At 26.6% G+C, this 20,355-nt stretch overlaps 1 protein-coding gene across 6 annotated transcripts in view; it reads left to right on the top strand.

Moving 5' to 3' along the window:
• LOC103575040 (serine/threonine-protein kinase tricornered) overlaps positions 1-13,309 on the top strand; it is a 66,483-nt gene extending 53,174 nt beyond the window's left edge. For 4 of the 6 annotated variants that reach the window (XM_014444947.2, XM_053742254.1, XM_014444948.2 and 1 more), the window contains 9 exons: positions 901-977; positions 3,073-3,306; positions 4,420-4,627; positions 4,878-4,995; positions 5,078-5,217; positions 5,300-5,500; positions 6,556-6,708; positions 6,851-7,009; positions 7,523-13,309. In XM_014444947.2, the coding sequence (XP_014300433.1) occupies positions 901-977; positions 3,073-3,306; positions 4,420-4,627; positions 4,878-4,995; positions 5,078-5,217; positions 5,300-5,500; positions 6,556-6,708; positions 6,851-7,009; positions 7,523-7,638 (1,406 nt within the window). In that variant the 3' untranslated portion in view covers positions 7,639-13,309. The remainder of the gene's footprint in view (positions 1-900; positions 978-3,072; positions 3,307-4,419; positions 4,628-4,877; positions 4,996-5,077; positions 5,218-5,299; positions 5,501-6,555; positions 6,709-6,850; positions 7,010-7,522) is intronic. The other 2 variants (XR_008404376.1, XR_008404375.1) reach the window with 2 other exon arrangements.
• Positions 13,310-20,355: the final 7,046 nt, after the last annotated feature.

Genomic DNA, 20,355 nt, shown 5'->3' with positions numbered 1-20,355 from the left:
GTAGTAAACTTTGTTTTAGCTCAACACTTACCACAATTTTGAAGTTCCTGTTTAAAACTTTAATTTTTCCTGTTGTAAAAAATTTAATTACTTATTTCTCCCACAAACTTAACTAAAAAGTAAAGTAAAGTGATAAGGAATTTTAACTGACAATTGAAAATAACAAAAAAAATAATGATAGTAATCATAATTACAGAGTAATTTAACGACAAATTTATTTTAATTTTACGTCAATTTTCTTCTATTATATTTTTTAACTTTCTCGTAAATTATCATTACACAGTAAGTGAATAATTTGAAAAAAAGTAAGAAAAAATAAATAATCATGCGATTGTCTACTCGGATGTCCGACTGCGCCTACACTCTGCAAATTTTATAACAATTTTCCGCGTAAAAAGTAATACGGTGAAATTTAAAAAAAAGTATGTACTTTAAAATAAAAAACGAGCACTGAGATAATAAATAAAAAATGTTAGTGTGTGTCCATATAATGTGAAGTAATTTACAGTACGAAATTATTCACGTTGGTCGTTATGTCAATGTCAGCGCACAGAGAAGACAGACAGACAGAGTTGTATATATATAAATATATATATAATGCTCCATAAACCTATACCAGATATCCGTTCTCGGGAGTTTATGCATCTGTCTACCCACATAAGAGTCCTTGTCATTTTTGACCCGCATTCATTTGACATTTATCGACAATATATTATTATATTTTGTAACTTTATTTTTTTTATTTATCGCATTTATTTTTCAGCTCAACTTAATTTTTATTTGTTGTTGCGTAAATAAAAAATTATCCTGTAAATAATTAAATAATAAATTATTATTCAAATAATATATTGATAAATAATTACTTATGTTTAATGTCAACGTATTATTTACCTGTTGCAGGGGTATTGGAGATGGCCGCGACAGAAAGTACGATACGTTTCAGTGGTCACACATTAGATAAAGCTACCAAGGCAAAGGTTAATTGTGTTTTACATTTATTTTATCTATTATCTTTTTATCTTATAATAATTGTTGTTAATTAACTTATGGAAAAGTAAATTCAATTATATGAGATTGCTCAATTTAATTCGCTATAGTTAAGTAACAGTTTAAAACTCTAAATCAAAGTGTACATGGAAAAAGAGCAGTTGAAAAATTACGGTTTCTGTAATGTAAGTGAAAACAGGCCTTCGGATAAAATCTTTAAATATTAAAGCTTAAACTGTAATTTTAGAAATTTGTTATAGTAATAAAATTAATACAATTTTAAGCAGCAAATTTTACAGTTTAAAATGTAATTTTAGTTAAATAAATCTTTAAAGCATTATTTACTTTTTTATTTTGAATTGTTGTTTTATTTAAAAATTAATTGTTGATAGGTGAAACTGTAAAAATTAAGATTTATTGGTTATGTATTTTTTGCTTTCTGAAATAATGCCTCTTATTTATTGATAACATAAAAATTACACTGTGAGTTATCAATTGTCGAGAATGATTAATGATCTGAGAAAAATCACAGCTCACACTGTAATTTTTAAATTCTATATCTTAAGAAGAACACTACTGTACAGAATAGTAATATTAACGATCGAAAATGTAATTTTAACTAATTTTATAATAAAATTTAAAATTATAAAATCTGTTTAGTATGGAGAGCTGGGCAATATCGAGTTTGAAACTGTAATATTTATTATGCCTGAAAAATGTAATTTTTACAGTTTCAGAGTCGTAGCGTTTTACTACTGTACGAAACTGTAATAAATACAGATATAAGTTATATTTTTCAACTGCTTTTTTCCGTGTAGCGGACCTAAATAATATCCAAATCACGAAGAGAAATTAATAGTAATGATAACCATTCTGCACAGTAACCAGACTAATTTTTTTTTAATGGTAAATAATGCTATGTAGAATAGGATTCATTACCATTTTTCTAGTAATAATTACTGTGTTACATTGAAATAAGGCAAATTGTAAAAATCGTTATCTAGCATGGGAATCAGGGCTATGTAGAATACTACTCAGTCCCATGCTTGAATAGTTGTCACTACTGTTTAATAAATATATATAAGACAACGAAGTAAACAAACCAAGTATATAAATTGTTTATTACTAAATATTCAAATTTTTAAAATTATTTTTAATCTTTTATCAAAAAATGATATTTCATTATAAGCAATATTTTAATTATTTCAATAGATTAATTCAATTCTTCCATATATTTAAAGTAACTTGAGGTATTTATTTTGTCATAACCTTATTTACTAAATATAAAATAAATAAAACATCGTAAATGTTGCTGGGTAACATTGTAGTCATGTCCATTTGCATAGTTCTCTCGTCAATGTAGAATGGTAATCATTCCTATGCTAGCATAGTCAACGTTACCTTGTAAAATGGGGGATTACTCTGTCCCGTGACTCGACGCTAAAATATCCTCGTTACTATGTAACATAGTAATGGTTACCATTCTACATAGTAATTATAACTGTTCTTTTCTCTCCGTGCTCTGATGAAAAGACAAACTCCTTATTTACTCCATATGCGGTGTGATTTTTTGTAAAAACTCCTAACTCCGAGTGACGAAGTGCTCGGGAATTCATTCCGGATTTTTTACAATACACTATATTGCAAAAAAAAAAATTGAGACAAGAATATAATTTTCTTTAAGATAAAATTAATTAATAAAATATAAAAGAAAATATTATCTTTTTATTTTTATTAAGTATTTTCTTTCACGAGTTTACTTTTTAAGAAGATTAAATTTTTCAAGCAATAAACTTGTAAAACTTTAAAAAAAGTTTGTTTGTTGATGTTACGACACTCGAAAGTTTAAGTGAATTTCAGTATTTAAAAATTTAATTATTTAAAAAGTTATGAAACTTTAAAGATTGATTACCCAGACAAATGTTTTATCATTATCAATAAATAAAATTTAAGTTAATTACCAAAAAGTTTCCGAGCTATTTTTCATTCTATTTTAAAAATTTATCACTAAAAGCTTTTTTATATTCACCGAAGTATGAAATATATATGAAGTCTTAATAAAAATGATAATTGTTTTGTTGCCAGGTGACATTAGAGAACTACTACAGCAATTTAATAGCCCAGCATATTGAACGAAAGCAGAGGCTAGCAAAGCTCGAGGAATCATTGAAAGATGAGGGGTTATCTGAACAACAAAAGCAAGAGAAAAGGCTTCAACATGCGCAAAAAGAAACCGAGTTTCTTCGCTTGAAGCGATCTCGACTCGGTGTCGAAGACTTTGAGCCACTCAAGGTTATCGGTCGTGGAGCCTTTGGCGAGGTCAGTTTTTAATTAAAAACTTATCTACAAACTATTATCATCATTTTAGTTTTTTATTTGAGAAAATCCATAAATCCTCAGTATTGAACTTTCCAAGAGGGACAAAAGAAATTTCATGGTGTAACTCAGTTTGGCCGGGTCAAAAGTAAAACTTTGTGTAGACTTAATGTACCAAGTCGAAATTTCGAGCCTTTTTCCACAAGACAAACTCGACTTTTTTTTACGGAAATATGAAATACATGAGTTTGAGCCTTGGTTTAGACTTAACTGGCTTACTTAGTCATGATTTAAGACGATAAAGTTGAAATCAAATTGAAATTTACTTGATTTAGACTCATTCGACTTAAATCATAAGGCGGAAAAGTCAAAACTAAGATGAAAAAAGTTATAAAAGTTGACAAAAATGAAATTTAAGTCGAAAAAGTCGAGATCTTATCGGAAAATCGTCGGCAAATCGATAACTTCAAAAGAAAATAAGGTGAAGCGAGCCTGAAAAAGTTTTATTTTTGACCCGAATAAATATAAATAAAACTTTTAATAAAAATATTGATTTTAGACGTGTGCGAATAAGTAGAACGAGAATTAATCGTGTCGAATCGAATAGTAATTTTTGCTTTGAAATTCGAACCAATAATTCAGATTATTCGTCAGATTTCGAATCATCTGTAAGTTTTCAAATAATTAAAAAATTTTAAATTATTTTTGAATTTTCTAACTCATTAAATTTTCGAATTCTTTGAAAAATTTGAATTATTTGTAAATTACTGTAATAAATTTTTTATAATTAATCCAAAATCGATTATTTGAATTCGATTAGTTCAAATAATTGATAAGTTTACGAATACTTCGAACTCTTCGAGTAATTGGAAAATTATATCTATTTTATTCGAACCAACCCTATTCGCGCGCCTCTAATTTATTTTTATTTTATTGAATATGGACTCAAGGAGTTTTATAAATAAATTATTTACTTACCATTAATTAACTAATTAATTTCCTAGTATTAAGGGCTATCTCAGACCCTGTATTACTTAAATCATCACATCAATAATTAATTTTTCTGAGTACTCATTAAAAATAATGAAAATTAAAAAAAATAATTTAATTTAACAGGTGAGATTGGTACAAAAAAAAGATACTGGTCATGTTTACGCAATGAAAATATTAAGAAAAGCGGATATGCTTGAAAAAGAACAAGTTGCCCATGTAAGAGCCGAAAGAGATGTACTCGTTGAAGCCGATCATCAGTGGGTTGTTAAAATGTATTACAGTTTTCAAGATCCTATTAATTTATATTTAATTATGGAATTTTTACCTGGAGGTAACTATTTTTTCCTTAAATACATATTTACATATTTAATATAACTCTCATATATGTAACTCTACTATAATAATAATAATAATTTAATCTATTTAAATGAAACAATTTAAAGAAATGAATATATTTTATTATTAATAAAGACAACGATGTAAATAAAAGGCTTAACAAGTTTTACGTGACAAAGTTTATAATTGCGAGTGAGTCAACACGGTGAATCCGTTATTTTTTATTTATATTTATTCCGTTACAGGCGACATGATGACGCTTCTAATGAAGAAAGATACACTTTCAGAGGAGTGCACTCAATTTTATATATCCGAGACGGCGTTAGCTATTGATTCTATTCATAAATTAGGTTTTATACATAGGTAATATATTTATATGCATTTAAAGTATTAAATATAAATATTTATTTTAATTATTATATAAATTTTTTTATTTTTTTCACAGAGATATTAAACCAGACAACCTGTTGCTTGACGCACGGGGTCATATTAAATTATCGGATTTTGGCCTATGTACGGGACTTAAAAAGTCACACAGAACTGATTTTTATAGAGATCTCAGTCAAGCTAAACCCTCTGACTTTAGTAAATATTTTTTATTTTCTACTAACAAATTTTTTTCTTCATATAATTTTAAGTTAATTAATATACTTTTTTTTATAATTAGTGACGTCGTGTGGCAGTGGAAGTGGCGGTGCAATGGATAGTAAAAGACGTGCTGAAAGTTGGAAAAGAAATAGACGAGCACTGGCCTACAGTACAGTTGGGACACCAGATTATATTGCTCCAGAAGTCTTCCTTCAGACTGGGTATGGACCAGCTTGTGATTGTTGGTCACTTGGTGTTATTATGTATGAAATGTTAATAGGTAATTAATATATATAAATTTTATATTCATCAGTAAATATTTTTATTTGTTATTATCCCTGATTGAAAAGAAATGATTTGGAATAATTCAAAACAATGTGAAATGATTTAAAACAATTTGTATCGACTAATATACAGATATACACTTAACATGGAACAGATCATTTTTCTTAATTAGGGATATCCACATTGCCATTCTTAATATGTCGTAACCCACAAAATTTGACATTTTTACTTTTTTAAAAAATGGAATCGTTGTAACAATGTGCAGCTTATGTAAAAATTTTCGAGGTCAAATTGTTTATTTAGTATTTTTAAATAAATATTCTAACATGTCGTATCCCACACGCAGACTTTCGCGCATTCTAATATGTCGTATCCCACATTCGTATAGGTTTAGTCACGCTTAACATTTTTTATTTTAAATTAATTTTTAGGAAGCAATTAACGACATGAGTAAGAAGGTAATGATGCATAATTTTCGACTCTTCTTACAGCATATAATTCAAAATTATTTGTTCACTAGAAATGCCTGTATTTTATGAAAACATGAAAATAAATTTGTAGGTTAGGCCAATGTAAACATAATACAAATAATTTTTCTTTGCCGACCGTGAAACGTTTTTATCGTCTCCTGAAAAATTTCCCAAATGTGGGATACGACATATTAGAATGGCAGTATCGATATCCATCAAGTATTTAAAATATATACTGTCGGTTTCAGTATGACTCATATCAGAATTTAATGAAATTTGACATATGGGTAGAGAATGATAAGAAGAAAATTCAATTAAATTTTTTAAGAACTACAGAATCAATAAATTCCATAATACCTGTAATTTATCATGAGGTTCAATATAAAATGTATAGAAATAAAAACTTTACTGGTTCTCTGTAGCTCATGGAAAAGTTAATTGGATCTTTTTCTTATCATTAATTGACAGATTACCATGTCTACTCAGAACCTAACTACCTCGTATCAACTTTATTAAAAAATCGTTATGAAAATAAAATACAATTTAAATTAATAATAAATAAATAATTCAAATTTTTTAGGTTATCCTCCATTCTGCAGTGAAAATCCACAAGAAACATATAGAAAAGTTATGAATTGGCGTGAAACATTAATATTTCCACCGGAAGTGCCGATTAGCGAAGAGGCCAAAGATACTATTATTAAATTCTGTTGCGAAGCTGACAGAAGATTAGGTAAATTTAATAAAACTTTACTAAACAAATCACCTCAATTTACATATAGATGTTTGTATACTTTTAATTAAACTGATAAAAGTATCCCAATTTACATAATTCCAATTAACTTTTCTCTATTTCCTTTTTTTTTTTCATTAAGGATCTCAAAGAGGTATTGAAGAACTAAAATTAGCTCCATTCTTCCGTGGTGTTGATTGGGAGCATATACGAGAACGACCTGCTGCGATACCAGTTGAAGTTCAATCAATAGATGACACATCTAATTTCGATGATTTCCCCGACGTTAAGCTTGAAATACGTAAGTCACTTTTATATATTTATCTACTTATTACATCTGATTTATCGTTTATTATATTCAATTATCTGTTATCTTATAAATAGACTATTCTGTCCCAGTGGGGGTTTAATTACTACTTAAATTATTATTGGCAAAAAAATCAACCATTAATTCTCTTCCATAAAGACCGAGTATTATATTAATTCTTTTATTTAATAAAATTTTTCTAATCACTAACTTTTTATACTCCCAGAATTTTTTCAAGATCAAAAATCATAATTTTTGCCGCGAACTTGTATTGAATTATATGTTGAATGTACCTCAATATCTTCCTTTAGTTCATTCATTACTTGGCGCTACTATCGCGCACGGAGCGACTATGGGAATCCCAGTACTCAGTTTCTTATATGGTTCCTACATGGGAATCCCACAATTTCCTATGTGGATTTTCCATATAGGAATCCAGATACCCATGGATAGAAACAGCTCTAAATAAAATAAACAAGCGAATAATTAAATACAAATAAATTTTAGCTTCAGCACCACTGCCCCAGGACGGAGAGGTGATATACAAAGACTGGGTCTTCATAAATTATACATTCAAACGTTTCGAAGGCCTCACGCAACGTGGCACGCCAACGAAGAAATAGCAATCCTACAATTCTGCTTCAATGATAATAAATCAGCAATCAGATTCATTAAATCCGGCCCAAGTTCATCAGCAACCGACGACACTGTCTACAACCTCATCAACAAATCAATCGTTACAAGACGGTTGTTGATTTTATTTTTATCATCAATAATAAATAATAAGTGTGTTTAAAGTTGCTTATAATTACAATATATTTAAATTATTACTATAAATAATTAATCTTCAAGATTAACAAAATTTTAGGCCTGGAATGCTGATTTTAGACGATACGATTACAGCTCTCTTCCCAACTCTCTACTACTAAATGAGTATGTGTTACTCGATTTTTAAATTTACCTGCGACAATTTAATCATTGTATTCTATTTTCACTCGATAATATTCTATTTTAATTAATAATTAATAGTTCAAGTTTTTTTTTTATCATTTTTTATTAGTAAAATTTTTTTCTAACGGAATTTAAATATCATGTGATAATTGGCTGACGCTAAATAATTTTTATATCGTTTTCTAATTTTTATTTATTAAACCTCATTATTTATATACATTTTTTTTTTTTAGATTTATTAATTTGCCATTTACGTAACGATATTTTACTGTATTGTATTAGATGATTATTATTATTTTTTTTGTACAGTGACTTTAATTACACGATTAAATTAATTACAAGTGATTTAATTTATTTGAATGATATTGGGAAAATTAATAATTGAAATAGAATATAATTAATGTGATTTTATTATTTTATATTTTTTTTAACGCTCAAAATTTCCAATTCTGCCTCGCGAGCGTTTTAACGTGCCTCGTTATATGCCAAGTTTAAAAATTTTAAATAATTAATAGTCATGATGCGGAAAAAAAAAATTTTTATTTATTTATCTGCGGCCGTTATTATAATTAAAAATTTTTTTTTAAATCAATCTATTAAAAGTATAATTATTTTTTGAAAATTTTCTATTACTTTTAATTAAAAAAAAAAAAAATTTCAAAAGTTCTAAATTACACAAAAAAAATTCCAGAAAAGTTCGACGGGGAATTTTCGAATTTGAGACAAATTTAAACTTCGAGAAGAGCTTTTGTAATATGGATAGAAAAAAAAAGTGTCTAAGATTTAATATGTGAAAATTTTAAGTAAAAAAAGAAAGTTTTTGAAACATATTTTCATTACATTCAAAAAAGTTAAAAGACATGATCCTGAAGTTAGGTTACATCTAATTATCTTTGGACTTTGTAAAAAACGATAAATTATAAAAAAAAAAATATTTAAAAAAAATGCACTTATAGTCTATTAAATTTTCGACATGTGCATATTTTTATTTATTTTTTTCCTTCAAATTTAATTGTTTAAAATAAGATCCTAACAGTTTTCATTGTTTGCTAACTTTGGGATCATTAGAAAACCTTAAATTTTGAACTTTTTATCAACGGGTTTTGATTCTTACAAAGCTAATGGTTTTTAATGGGATTTTTTTCTGAATGAGGTTTAAATGAGGTTATAATATCTTTTGAGTAATATTGTGTTACTGATTCGAAAAAGTTACTTTTATATGCTCTTTTGGTTTTCAAAATTTTTTTAGTCAATGTTCAGCTATAAAATAAGTTTATAATATGAATGGCAACAGAAAAATTATGCGCTTTTAGGCTTAATCTTAAAAGACTAAAGTCAAATTTTTTTTTTAATTTTTAGCATCGAAATAAGTCTTCAAAAAAAATTATACGCCGTTTTGACTTCATACTAAATAATTAAACCCAAAAGAACGTATAAAAATATGTTATTTTGGAATTAATGACGCAATACATATATAATGACCTAAATACAATTTATTTTTTATAATATCAAAATTACAAAAGTTAAAAAAAAATTATAATCTTTTTCAAGGTTAGAAGTTCTACAAGTCGAATTTTTTCGGAATATTTTTTTACCAAAATTTTTGCTTTTAAATAATTGTTATAACTCAAATTATTTTTCGAATTAATTTTTCTGAAAATTGATGACATAAATATTATTATATATGACTTATTTTATATTACATAGTCATATATTTAAAAAAAAAAAAAAAAAAAAAAGTAAAATGAATAAAAAAAATTTTTCCGTACGTGGGTGGGGGAATGGCAACACAAATTTAAAATAAAATTGCAAATAAATATATACTAATAAATAAATCAATAAATGAAAAATATATATTCAAATAAAAATATAAAAATTAGTTTCATACAATTTTGCCAGCATTTACTTAAAATATCAATAAAATATAAAATGAAAATATTCGTATCGCGTAAAATTTTTCAGAATATAGTTTCATAATGAGTAAACAACTGACTAGATTAATAAATAATAATTATATAACAAAACTAAAGAAAATAAAAAAAAGTTGAATTTCAAACAGAGTAAAGTTCTGCAGTTAAAGTAAATAAAGTTATAAAATAAACTATTTTCTGCATTAAAAATAATAATAATTATAAATAAAAATGCATACGACAGCGTAGATTGTAGAGTAAAAAATTTTTGTTAGTATCCCGCTATCGTATTACAAAATAAAACTAATAATAATTAAATAAATAAATAATCGTTTTAACGTCCATGTACTGATTATAGATTTAAAATAATTATTAGATTAAATAAAAATAGTAAGATGATAAAGAGAGAATAAATAATTTAATCGCAATTTATTTATCTATTCAGAGAATAAATCTAGATAAAAAAAGTAAATAAATAAATAAATTAACCACAATAGTCACGAGATGCCTTTGCCGCGTAAATTCTTATAAATAAATCACAGTGCAGTAAAGGATTTTTTGAAATTCAGTGAAAGTCTGTTTTTAAATTTTTCAAATATTTTATACTTTAATGTAAAATTTGCTTTTTTGTTTCGTTGAATTTATAGTAATTGTTTATTATAATAGACATGAGGTTTTTTTGGTTATAAAAAAAATGCAAAATTGATTAATATTAATTTTTTTTTTATGACGAATATATCAACTGATATTTTTATAAAAATGGTATACTCAAATTATGGTTAATCTTTTACATAAATTTTACGAGTGTGCGAATTGTTCGAATATACGATTTTTTTGTGTCGAATCGAATAATTTGAAATTTTTAAAATATTTTAAACTCTGAACTTCGAAAATTTGGGAATAATTCAAAAATTTTCTTTAGAACGACTTAAAATTATAATAGTTTTTTGAACTAATTCGAAAAGATTTGAATTATTCGAAGTGTCAAATCATTCAAATAAATTCTAATATTACGAGAACATTCAAATTATTTGAAAACTTACGAATTATTCGAGGTGTTAAATTATTCAAAAACTTCAGAATTTTTAAAAAAGATTCGAATTATTCGAAGTGTCAAATTATCCAAAAACTTGCGAATGACTCGAAAATTTATGAATAATTCGGAAATTCGAATTATCTGATTCAAAATTTATATCTAACCTAATTCGCACACTTCTAGTAAATTTAACAATCTATTCTTACAAAAATGAATTTGTCTTAACCTAAAAAAAATTTTCCCCATTAATTATTCGACTTTTTGTTGTAAAAAAAAACTAAGTGTCCATTGCCGTAAACAATTAACTAAATAACAATTAATAATTATAGTCGCCGAACAAAAAGTAATCGCGGCACGAGTGACACAACAATAAATATTTAAGTCACCTAATAAAATATATCCATTGAATAACAAAAAAAAAAAAAGAAAACTGTTAATAATAATAATAATAATAATAATAATAATAATAATAATAATAATAATAATAATAATAATAATAATAATAATTACAAATATCGTTTTTTCCCCCGCCCCTAGATGCCCGTAATTAATATACTCAATAACCCCAATCGTATCGTATCATAAGCAGAATTGGAAGAAGCTAATTAACAGCATAATTAATGAAACTAAATACTAAAAAAATATATTAAGAAACGTTATGTATAAAATCGTAAGAACAAAATCTGATTGAGACAAAATAACAAATAATGATTATTATTATTAAGAATTTATTAATTTAAATGAATAAATAAATAATAATAATAATAGTAATGAGTGCATTCGAGGTGTTATCCTTGGAATATGTGATATATACTATCGAATCGATGACGTATAAGACATTTCTCTTATTGAAATATCGTTAAAGTATTAATCGATCGACGTTAAATTTATTTTAGTAACGTAATTAAATAAAAATTAATAATTCAATAAAATAAAAGAAACGTTAAGAATTTTACGAGGATGTCATTCCCCATGAAAAAAATTTATTTTTAAAAAATATATAAAAATATATATAAAATATGTATAAGACATATTATAAATAGCTAACTTGTAGCCGAATTTCGTATAGATTTTATATAGATTAGAATATATGACAAATACATCTATAAAAATATTTAAAAAAATATATATATATATATAGAAAATATACTTTTATTTAAACCAATAACGTAGAAAAAAAATCGGAAAAAGATTATATAAAACATATACTATATATATATATATATATTTAAAAAAATTTTTATATATGTATTTTTTATATATTCCGAAATATATAGAATATATATAAAATTCGTTTGAAAATTAGCTATTTAAAATATATCATTTGAACATGTTTTATATATATTTATATATTTTTTATATATTTTTTTCATGGGGTTATACTCCTCGTAGCCGTCCGTTTTTTTTTTTATTTTTTTTTTGCTTAGAAAAATTTTAGGCGATTAATTAAAAATAAAATCATGGATATAAAAATTTCAATTAGTAATTAATGTATTTAATGTGTGTTAATAATATATATGTATAAAAATTGGGACTGTGAGGAAAAATTTTTGATTAATTGATGAATTAATGAATTAATTAATTAGTTAATTAGTTGTGTTAATTAAAAAGTGAAAGCAGACATTTAAATGTGAGTCTCTTTTATTATTTCTATTAATTTTTTTGTACAGTGATTTAATTTAATTAATGAATTAAAAAATGAAATTAATTAATTATCATTAATAAAATTAATTGATTTATTATTTTTAAGAATAGACTTTTAAGTAGACTATTATTTTTGTCAATCGTCGAGATAATACAGTTGCGATATTTTGTTAGATGAAATATAAATAAATAAATAAATATATTAATTGATAATAATAATAATTAATGTAAAGAGTAACAATTAATTAATTAAACAAATTAATAAGTGTTAAAAAATAATTGTAAGCTGTGAGTTTACGGAATAAAAATAGGAACAGGTAATGAAGATATCGTAACACAATATCGTGAACAAATAAATCTGATGGATAACTATTATAAATATATATATTATATATATGAATATAAATAAATGAATAAAATATAAATGTGTGTCTACGTAATTGTGAGGGAAGATAAAATATTCGCGGAGGGTAAATGAATGACTGGTTATTTTTTTCACAATAATATTTCATTGATTAATTCATTAATTATTGTGATTAATCGAAATAATTATTATTGATATGATTATGATTATTATTATTAATTATTAATTATTAATTATTATAATTATTGATGGGTTCACGGAGATTAAAGAAAGAAAGGAATGATGATATGTGTAAAAAATGAATAAATAAAAAAAAATATTGCTTTTCACATGAAAAAAAAATATATACTATTGTAATTATGTCGTTAATAAATTGTTTTTTTATTTTAGATGTAGTGTAGCATTTAATTATAATTTTTTGATACGGAATTATTTAGGCTTGTGTGGGATGAGGGGAACCACTAGTGTGAAATTATGATTCATTATACATCCATAAATATATCCTCGAAATATCAAAACATTCCATAGGAAATACAAGTTTTTGCAGTCAACTTGACGTCAAATTTGGGTCGTAGATTTTCGGCGTGGAAGCAGAGCAGCTGCCAGTCTTGATAGCCAAATTTCATGGTCAGAAACTTGATGTCAATTTGTTGCGATCAATTTGATGACAACTTTACTCTTTTGTAACTATTGACTACAAATTGCCACCAACCTTTCCAGAAAGTTGCTGGATAATACTTGCGTGCAAATTGATGCAAATCTACTGCCGTCATCGGAATGTAATTTGACAGAAGAACTTGCCGTCAATTTTACGTGAAACTTTCAGTCAAGTAGGTAATTCTTAAAGGTAACTGCTTGCTCTACAACTCTTTCTTTTAAGTTACCTTTAGAATACGGCAGTACCCTGACAGCCACCCTAACAGTAAGTTAACTACAAGCTACTGCCGTATTTTAAAGGTAACTTAAATGTAAGTGTTAGAGAGCAAGCAGTTACCTTTAAGTTGACAGTAAATTGTCTGCAATTTTCTATTTAATTTGACTACAAGTATTAACATCAGACAATGACGTTAAGTTGATTGAAAGTTTTACTTCAAATTGACGGCAAGTTTTTCTGGCAAGTTACATTCAAGCTACTGCCGTATTCTGAAGCCAACTTAAAGGAGGGCATTATACAGCCAAAATTTGCCAAAAACTTTCTCGTTACGTTAGCCGAAAGTGTTGCTCTACAACACTTGTAAAACAATGTCTGGCTATAGGGTAGCTTATAGTCAACTTACGGTTAGGGTGGTTATTAGGGTTGTCACACACTGATACAAATGATCATCCTCGGTTGTCTTTTCGAACATCAATAAGTTACCGACACGTTTTATACACAATGAAAATTTTAAATTATTAGGTCTGGATGGCGCCACTTATTCAAATTGTCATCAATTTGAAAAAATAATGCTTGCATTTTTTTTTACCATTAATTAATACCAAAATTGAAAAATTCAAAATTTCTTGTTTTTTCACTGACTAAATCCCCCCTTGAAAAATAATAAATAATTTAGTATCGAAATTTGATCAATTTCTTAGATAAGTTTTTTTTTCCGTAGATTTTTATCAACAAAAAGGAATATTTTTTATAACAGAATATTGGTGATGTAACACAATAATACCGCCTTGTATAATTCAATATTTTACGACGTGTACAAATGTGTGGATTATGCGACACTTGAAATTTCTAAAACTGCCCGTGTCCAAGCGTAAATGGGATTGGATTGATCCCTGGTAATAAATCGTCTTCTCAAGAATAAAATTAATGTTCCTCTTACTTTTTTTCCTTTCCATTCCAGTAATGTAATCTCCAATCCTTTTTAAAACTAACAACTTCCAAATTTCATTTCATTTTGTTTTTAAATTATTTTGAAAAATTATAAAAAAAAAACTTCCACGTACTAACGTCATAAAAGTAACTTATTATGAACAAATAGACGGTCATGAAAAATAAATAAATTTTATTGAATTTCCACAACTATCCGTAGAATCAGAAAAAATTTGTAGCAGCATTTGATATTAATAATGAACAGGGACCTTATTTTGAGTTTTTTTAAGTTTTTGGGCAGAAAAAAAAAATCAAAAATTATTGCACACAATATATACTGAAAAACTATGCACACATATATATGTACTCATATATTATATACATTGATCTTAATAAAAAATTTCTAAAAATAAATACTCAAATTTGGACTTCCACTTGCTACATCATTAAATTTTTGAATAATAATAAACTATAAAAAATAAATAGATGTATTCTATATTTAAATATAAAATTACATACACAACCCGGGTTGAAAATAAAACTTGATGTAGACTTAGTTTACCAAGTTGAAATTTTGAGCCTTTTTCACAAGAAACTCGACTTTTTTTACTGAGATATGAAATACATGAGTTTGAGCCTTGGTTTAGACTTAACTGGCTTACTTAGTCACGATTTGAGACGAAAAAGTCGAAATCAAGTCGAAATTTACTTGGTTTAGACTCATTCGACTTAAATCATAAGGCGGAAAAGTCAAAACTAACATGAAAGGTGAAAAACAAATTTTACACTAATAAATGCTGCTTGTTTTTGAGTTGGTTGATCAAGTCTGAAGAAAAGCGAATAAATAACTTTTTTCAACTTGGTCAGCAAGTCAAAATTAGGGTGAATGACTGTCGTGCTCGAAGTAAAGACGAATAAGTTCAAACTGAGATAAAAAAAGTTCTAAAAGTTGACAAAAATGAAATTTAAGTCAAAAAAGTCGAGATCTTATCGGAAAATCGTCGGAAAATCGATAACTTTAAAAGAAAGTAAGGTGGAGCGAGTCTGAATGAAGTTTTATTTTTGACCCGGGAAGTTTAAATAAAAATAACGTGAGTAAGAATGAAAATATAAAACTCATGTGTCGCGGTACCGCGAAGTTCTCAGCATGTCGGTTATCAACGTGCTGTGATGTTGTGCCCTCTGACCCGCGAGTTTCTGACTCCGCCTCTCACTTACGCACCAGCATTGACCGCCCTCACTTCCCATACATCTAATCCACTCTTATCTTTTTCTTCTTTATCCTCAATTCTTAGCTCCTACTTTAGTAATTATTTTAAATTTTCTATTTCTACGCGCGATTTATCTAAAATTTAAAAAACATCTAATCATTTCAAAAAAAAAAAAAGTGTTAACTGAAACCTTTTCTTCAATTTGATATGTCTTTAAACTAAACTCAGATATTGTCTTATTATTTGAATACAGTATTATAGAAATCATATTTTACTCATGTATTGTCTGCTCTGATATTAAGACACACACACACACAAACACACACTGAAACCGGATCTAATATCTAACAAACTCTTAATATCATTACTATAGATTATTAAAATGTTAAACGTAGATCGACGATCCCAAATGGAAAGTTAAGTTGATATAATTTACCTAAAGCGTGGGTTGAAAATAACAATTGAAACATAACAAACGCACATTACTCCATCAACGAACGGAAGGCGAGGGTCCAACTGTCCGCGGTTACTCGTTTATCCCTTTGATCGTCCCAACAATCAACTAATCGGTAAATACTCTCATTTAAACTTGTAATTAAATTTACATATTTTTTTGTAAAACAACTCAATTATATCTGTAGTAATTATCGTTATCAATAATTACATATGCAATCTTTTTTTTTTGTTTTTTGGCCAATATTAATTTTTAATAATTTGATTAATAATTTATAATTAATTAAAAAAAAAATTAGTGGAATTCCTTTCATCAGCTGCTTATCAAAAATGACGTTCAATATATATATATATATATATATATATATATATATATATATATATATATATATGTGATAAAAAAAAAAATTAATAATATCAAGACGAATTATTGAGATGAAAAATAAGAATATATATATATATATATATATATATATATATATATATATATATATATATATATATATATATATATATATATATATATAGTCATATAATAAGGTCAGACGTTGAGGTTATCATTGGGGGGCGAGTGGTATCTCTCTGAAGCTGAGAAGCTAATGATAAAGTACAGAGTTATACTTTGTGAAGCCAAATATACGGACACAAGTTGTACTTACTACCTCGACCATTGGACACAGTCCAAATCTTCTACTTGGTGGACTCGGAACTATTCGAAATAGTATAGTAGAGTAGTAGTAGTAGTAGGAGTAGGAGTAGTAGGAGTGAGAAAGAGTTATGAGCAAACCCAAAAGCAGGAGTAGATAGTTTTAGCTTTTGAGATAAAGCTGAGATAATAAATTAAATAATTAAACCTCAAAATTTATTTTAAAAATAATTATTAACTATATATATGAGATAAAAATAATTTACAGGAATAGGAAATAGGTTGAGATTAGTTTCATATATTTTTATCGAGGAAAGATACGATTTTATGAATCAAATTATATACTTCTATTATATATTGTGGACCAATTCATAAGTCTTATCGTTATACTCAATGAAAACTTCTGTTCTTAAACTCTAACGAATAATCTGATGTAATTAAATTTTTTTCTATCCAGTTTTATCGTCTTTTTATTGTTAAATAAAATATTCATTTTTTTTTTTTATTTTTCTGAGAAAAAATTTGAATCCTAAAAGTGGCTTCGATTTTTTTTTTTAAATTTTTATATAATCCGTACGAATTATATATATTTATATATATGTGAAAATGTATGTGACATATTTTCAGGTAGATTTTTTTACAAATCGGACTATTGCAATAGATCACATGATGGAATTCACTCAAAAGTTTATATATATACGATATAACGCGTCTCCTCATCACAAACATATTTATATATACATTATATATATGTCAACATATATGCAAAACTTATTGAACATATTTATTTTTTACGCGCATGTGTGTTATATATATGTGACATATAAATCTTTTCACGCGGGAAAATAATTAAAATTTAAAAAAGTTATAATTTTTTGAAAACATTATATATGATATTATGATAAAAAAACAAGTAAACATAATAATTAATGAGAAGCTATTGAGAAGTTAAAAATAATTAGTCAATGACAGTGCAATTTTATTAATTTATCATATTTTCTATCATCAATATATCGCGTAACAGCATAACCAGTAAAATACTAGCAACAGGCAACAACTTATGTGCCACTATTTGTACATATATATATATATATATATATATATATATATATATATATATATATATATACAAATCAAACACTACATATATGTATAAATAGCAGTGTCGTGTGACGTCGCATTTAATACAAAACATATAATAAATATACGACTAAAACTACGAGTGTCTCATGAGAGTGATCGTGCATACGTTCCACGCGTGTCAACAATTATTTCGCAAGTGTTGCGAAACGAATTGTTGGTCAATCGAAAGTACATACATTATATATATGTATATTTGTTATATACTCGTGGTGGCATTAGCTCAAAGGGAAGGATTCTTACCATTAGGCGAAAGTGTTATTCAATTACTTTTTATTGAAAAAAAAAAAAAGATAAATAAGTATACAAAAAAAGAACATGGAGAAAATGAAATTAATCAAAGCAGATGGCGCTCTAAAGAGTTTAAATAATGTACATACTTAAAATATATAAAATATAAAATAAAAATGACTGCTTTGTTTTAAGTACTTTCTTCTGGCATCTCACCAAGATTCTTTGGTATTCGTTTTTTAAAAAAAAATGTGTGGATATATGTATAGGGTTATCCGGGGTAAAATGAGACACTATTTTTAAGGCAGAAAAAATTTATTTTTTTTTTTACAGTTTCACAAAAAACAGGTGATGGTCAAAGTGTCTGAAGTCTATGGAAACTCTGTATTGACGAAATTAGACCCAAATTCATACACTATCAGGACATTTTCGGTCAGATAAACAGATGTCGAAAACTTGCTGATAACATGGATTTCACAGAATAAAAAATTTTCAGTTAATAATAGTGTAATTTTTTTTTTTTCTAGCCGTTGATATTCAGCAAAAATGCATGTTTTTTTATAATGCTTTAAATGAAAATTTTTCTGAAAGTATATACCGGCAGATTGAAGATATTTTTGCTTGGTTAGGTCTTTCTTAAGCATCAATAATTTATAAATTATACATACGGTACAAAACGTTATGCCTAATTTCAATGTTATTGAAATTTTTCAACTTCCATGCTATACACTATTCGACATGATTTTATTATTTTTCTATGTGCTGACTCTCAATTCAAACACTGTAACATGAGTAATATGTACATGTGTCGTAATAGGAAGTAGTTTCGTCCCGAGTACCTTAACGGACTGGTCAGCAAGGCTATGAGTCCATTCAGAACTACGAAATGGAAGACATTTGTAAGATTTCATGATTTCATCAATTTTTTACTCTTGAGGCACAAGGTTTGGATAAGTATCATGTGTTATAGACAAAATTAAGGCCAGAAAATTTAACCCGCCATGTAACTGAACACGTGGAAAAAGTTTAATTATAGATCTATATGAAAAAAATATATGTGCGGGCAAATTGCATATATGAGGTATATATGAAATTTGCCCGCATATATATTTTTTTTCATACGGAGATATTTTTTTAAACTGTAAGCACATGAAACTTTGAAAAATATATGGCGCCCATTTTCTAGATCCTTACCGAAAACACTGGGGTAAGTTGATCATAAGTTATTATATTTTTAAGAGAAATCTTAAAATAAGTAACATTGTAAAATTTAGCTTGGGAATAAAAAATAAAGATGTCAATTTTTTTTACATTACTCAAAATATGTATATATATCTTTTGAGTTAATTGGATAAAAATTTGAATTTTTTTTTCTATAATGAAAATGAAGAAATAAATTTGATAAATTGAATATTTTGTGACGTTACCGGTAACTTAAATAGATCACTGGGTAGTAAATAAATAAGAGTCAAAAGATTTGATAGTCATATATATATATATAAATAGCAGGGGAATATATAAAAGGAAAGAAAGTAGGAGGAGTAGCATCAGCAGTTCCATATTACGCAGAAGACAGAGCGTACGCGACGGGGGTCAAGATCAGCATCGGCAGCGGCAGCAACAGGACACAGGCGACAGGACCACGAGGTCCATGGGGAAGATTTAAAAATAAATAAAATAAAAATAATGTACAAAGTAAACATATTGTGATCGCTGAGCTTGTGCACGTTTTATGGAGTCTAAAACCGGACCATACACATAGACATCACATATACGTCTGTATATATAAGAGAGTCATGGGACCAAAGGAACGAGGTCTCGGGTGATCGTTTCATGGAGAACTGCAGGAAATCCAGTCACGATCCTCTCGACGATACACAAAGAGCTTTCACCCTTTAGCGAAATACTCAGTAGCTTCTCTCAACTTCTTTTACTCATCGCATCGTGTAC

The sequence above is a fragment of the Microplitis demolitor genome, chromosome 1 (genome assembly GCF_026212275.2).
Source record: "Microplitis demolitor isolate Queensland-Clemson2020A chromosome 1, iyMicDemo2.1a, whole genome shotgun sequence".
Classification (NCBI taxonomy): Eukaryota; Metazoa; Arthropoda; class Insecta; order Hymenoptera; family Braconidae; genus Microplitis; species Microplitis demolitor.
The sequence above is the reverse complement of the archived record's forward strand: the minus strand, read 5'-3'. Positions and strand labels throughout refer to the sequence as shown.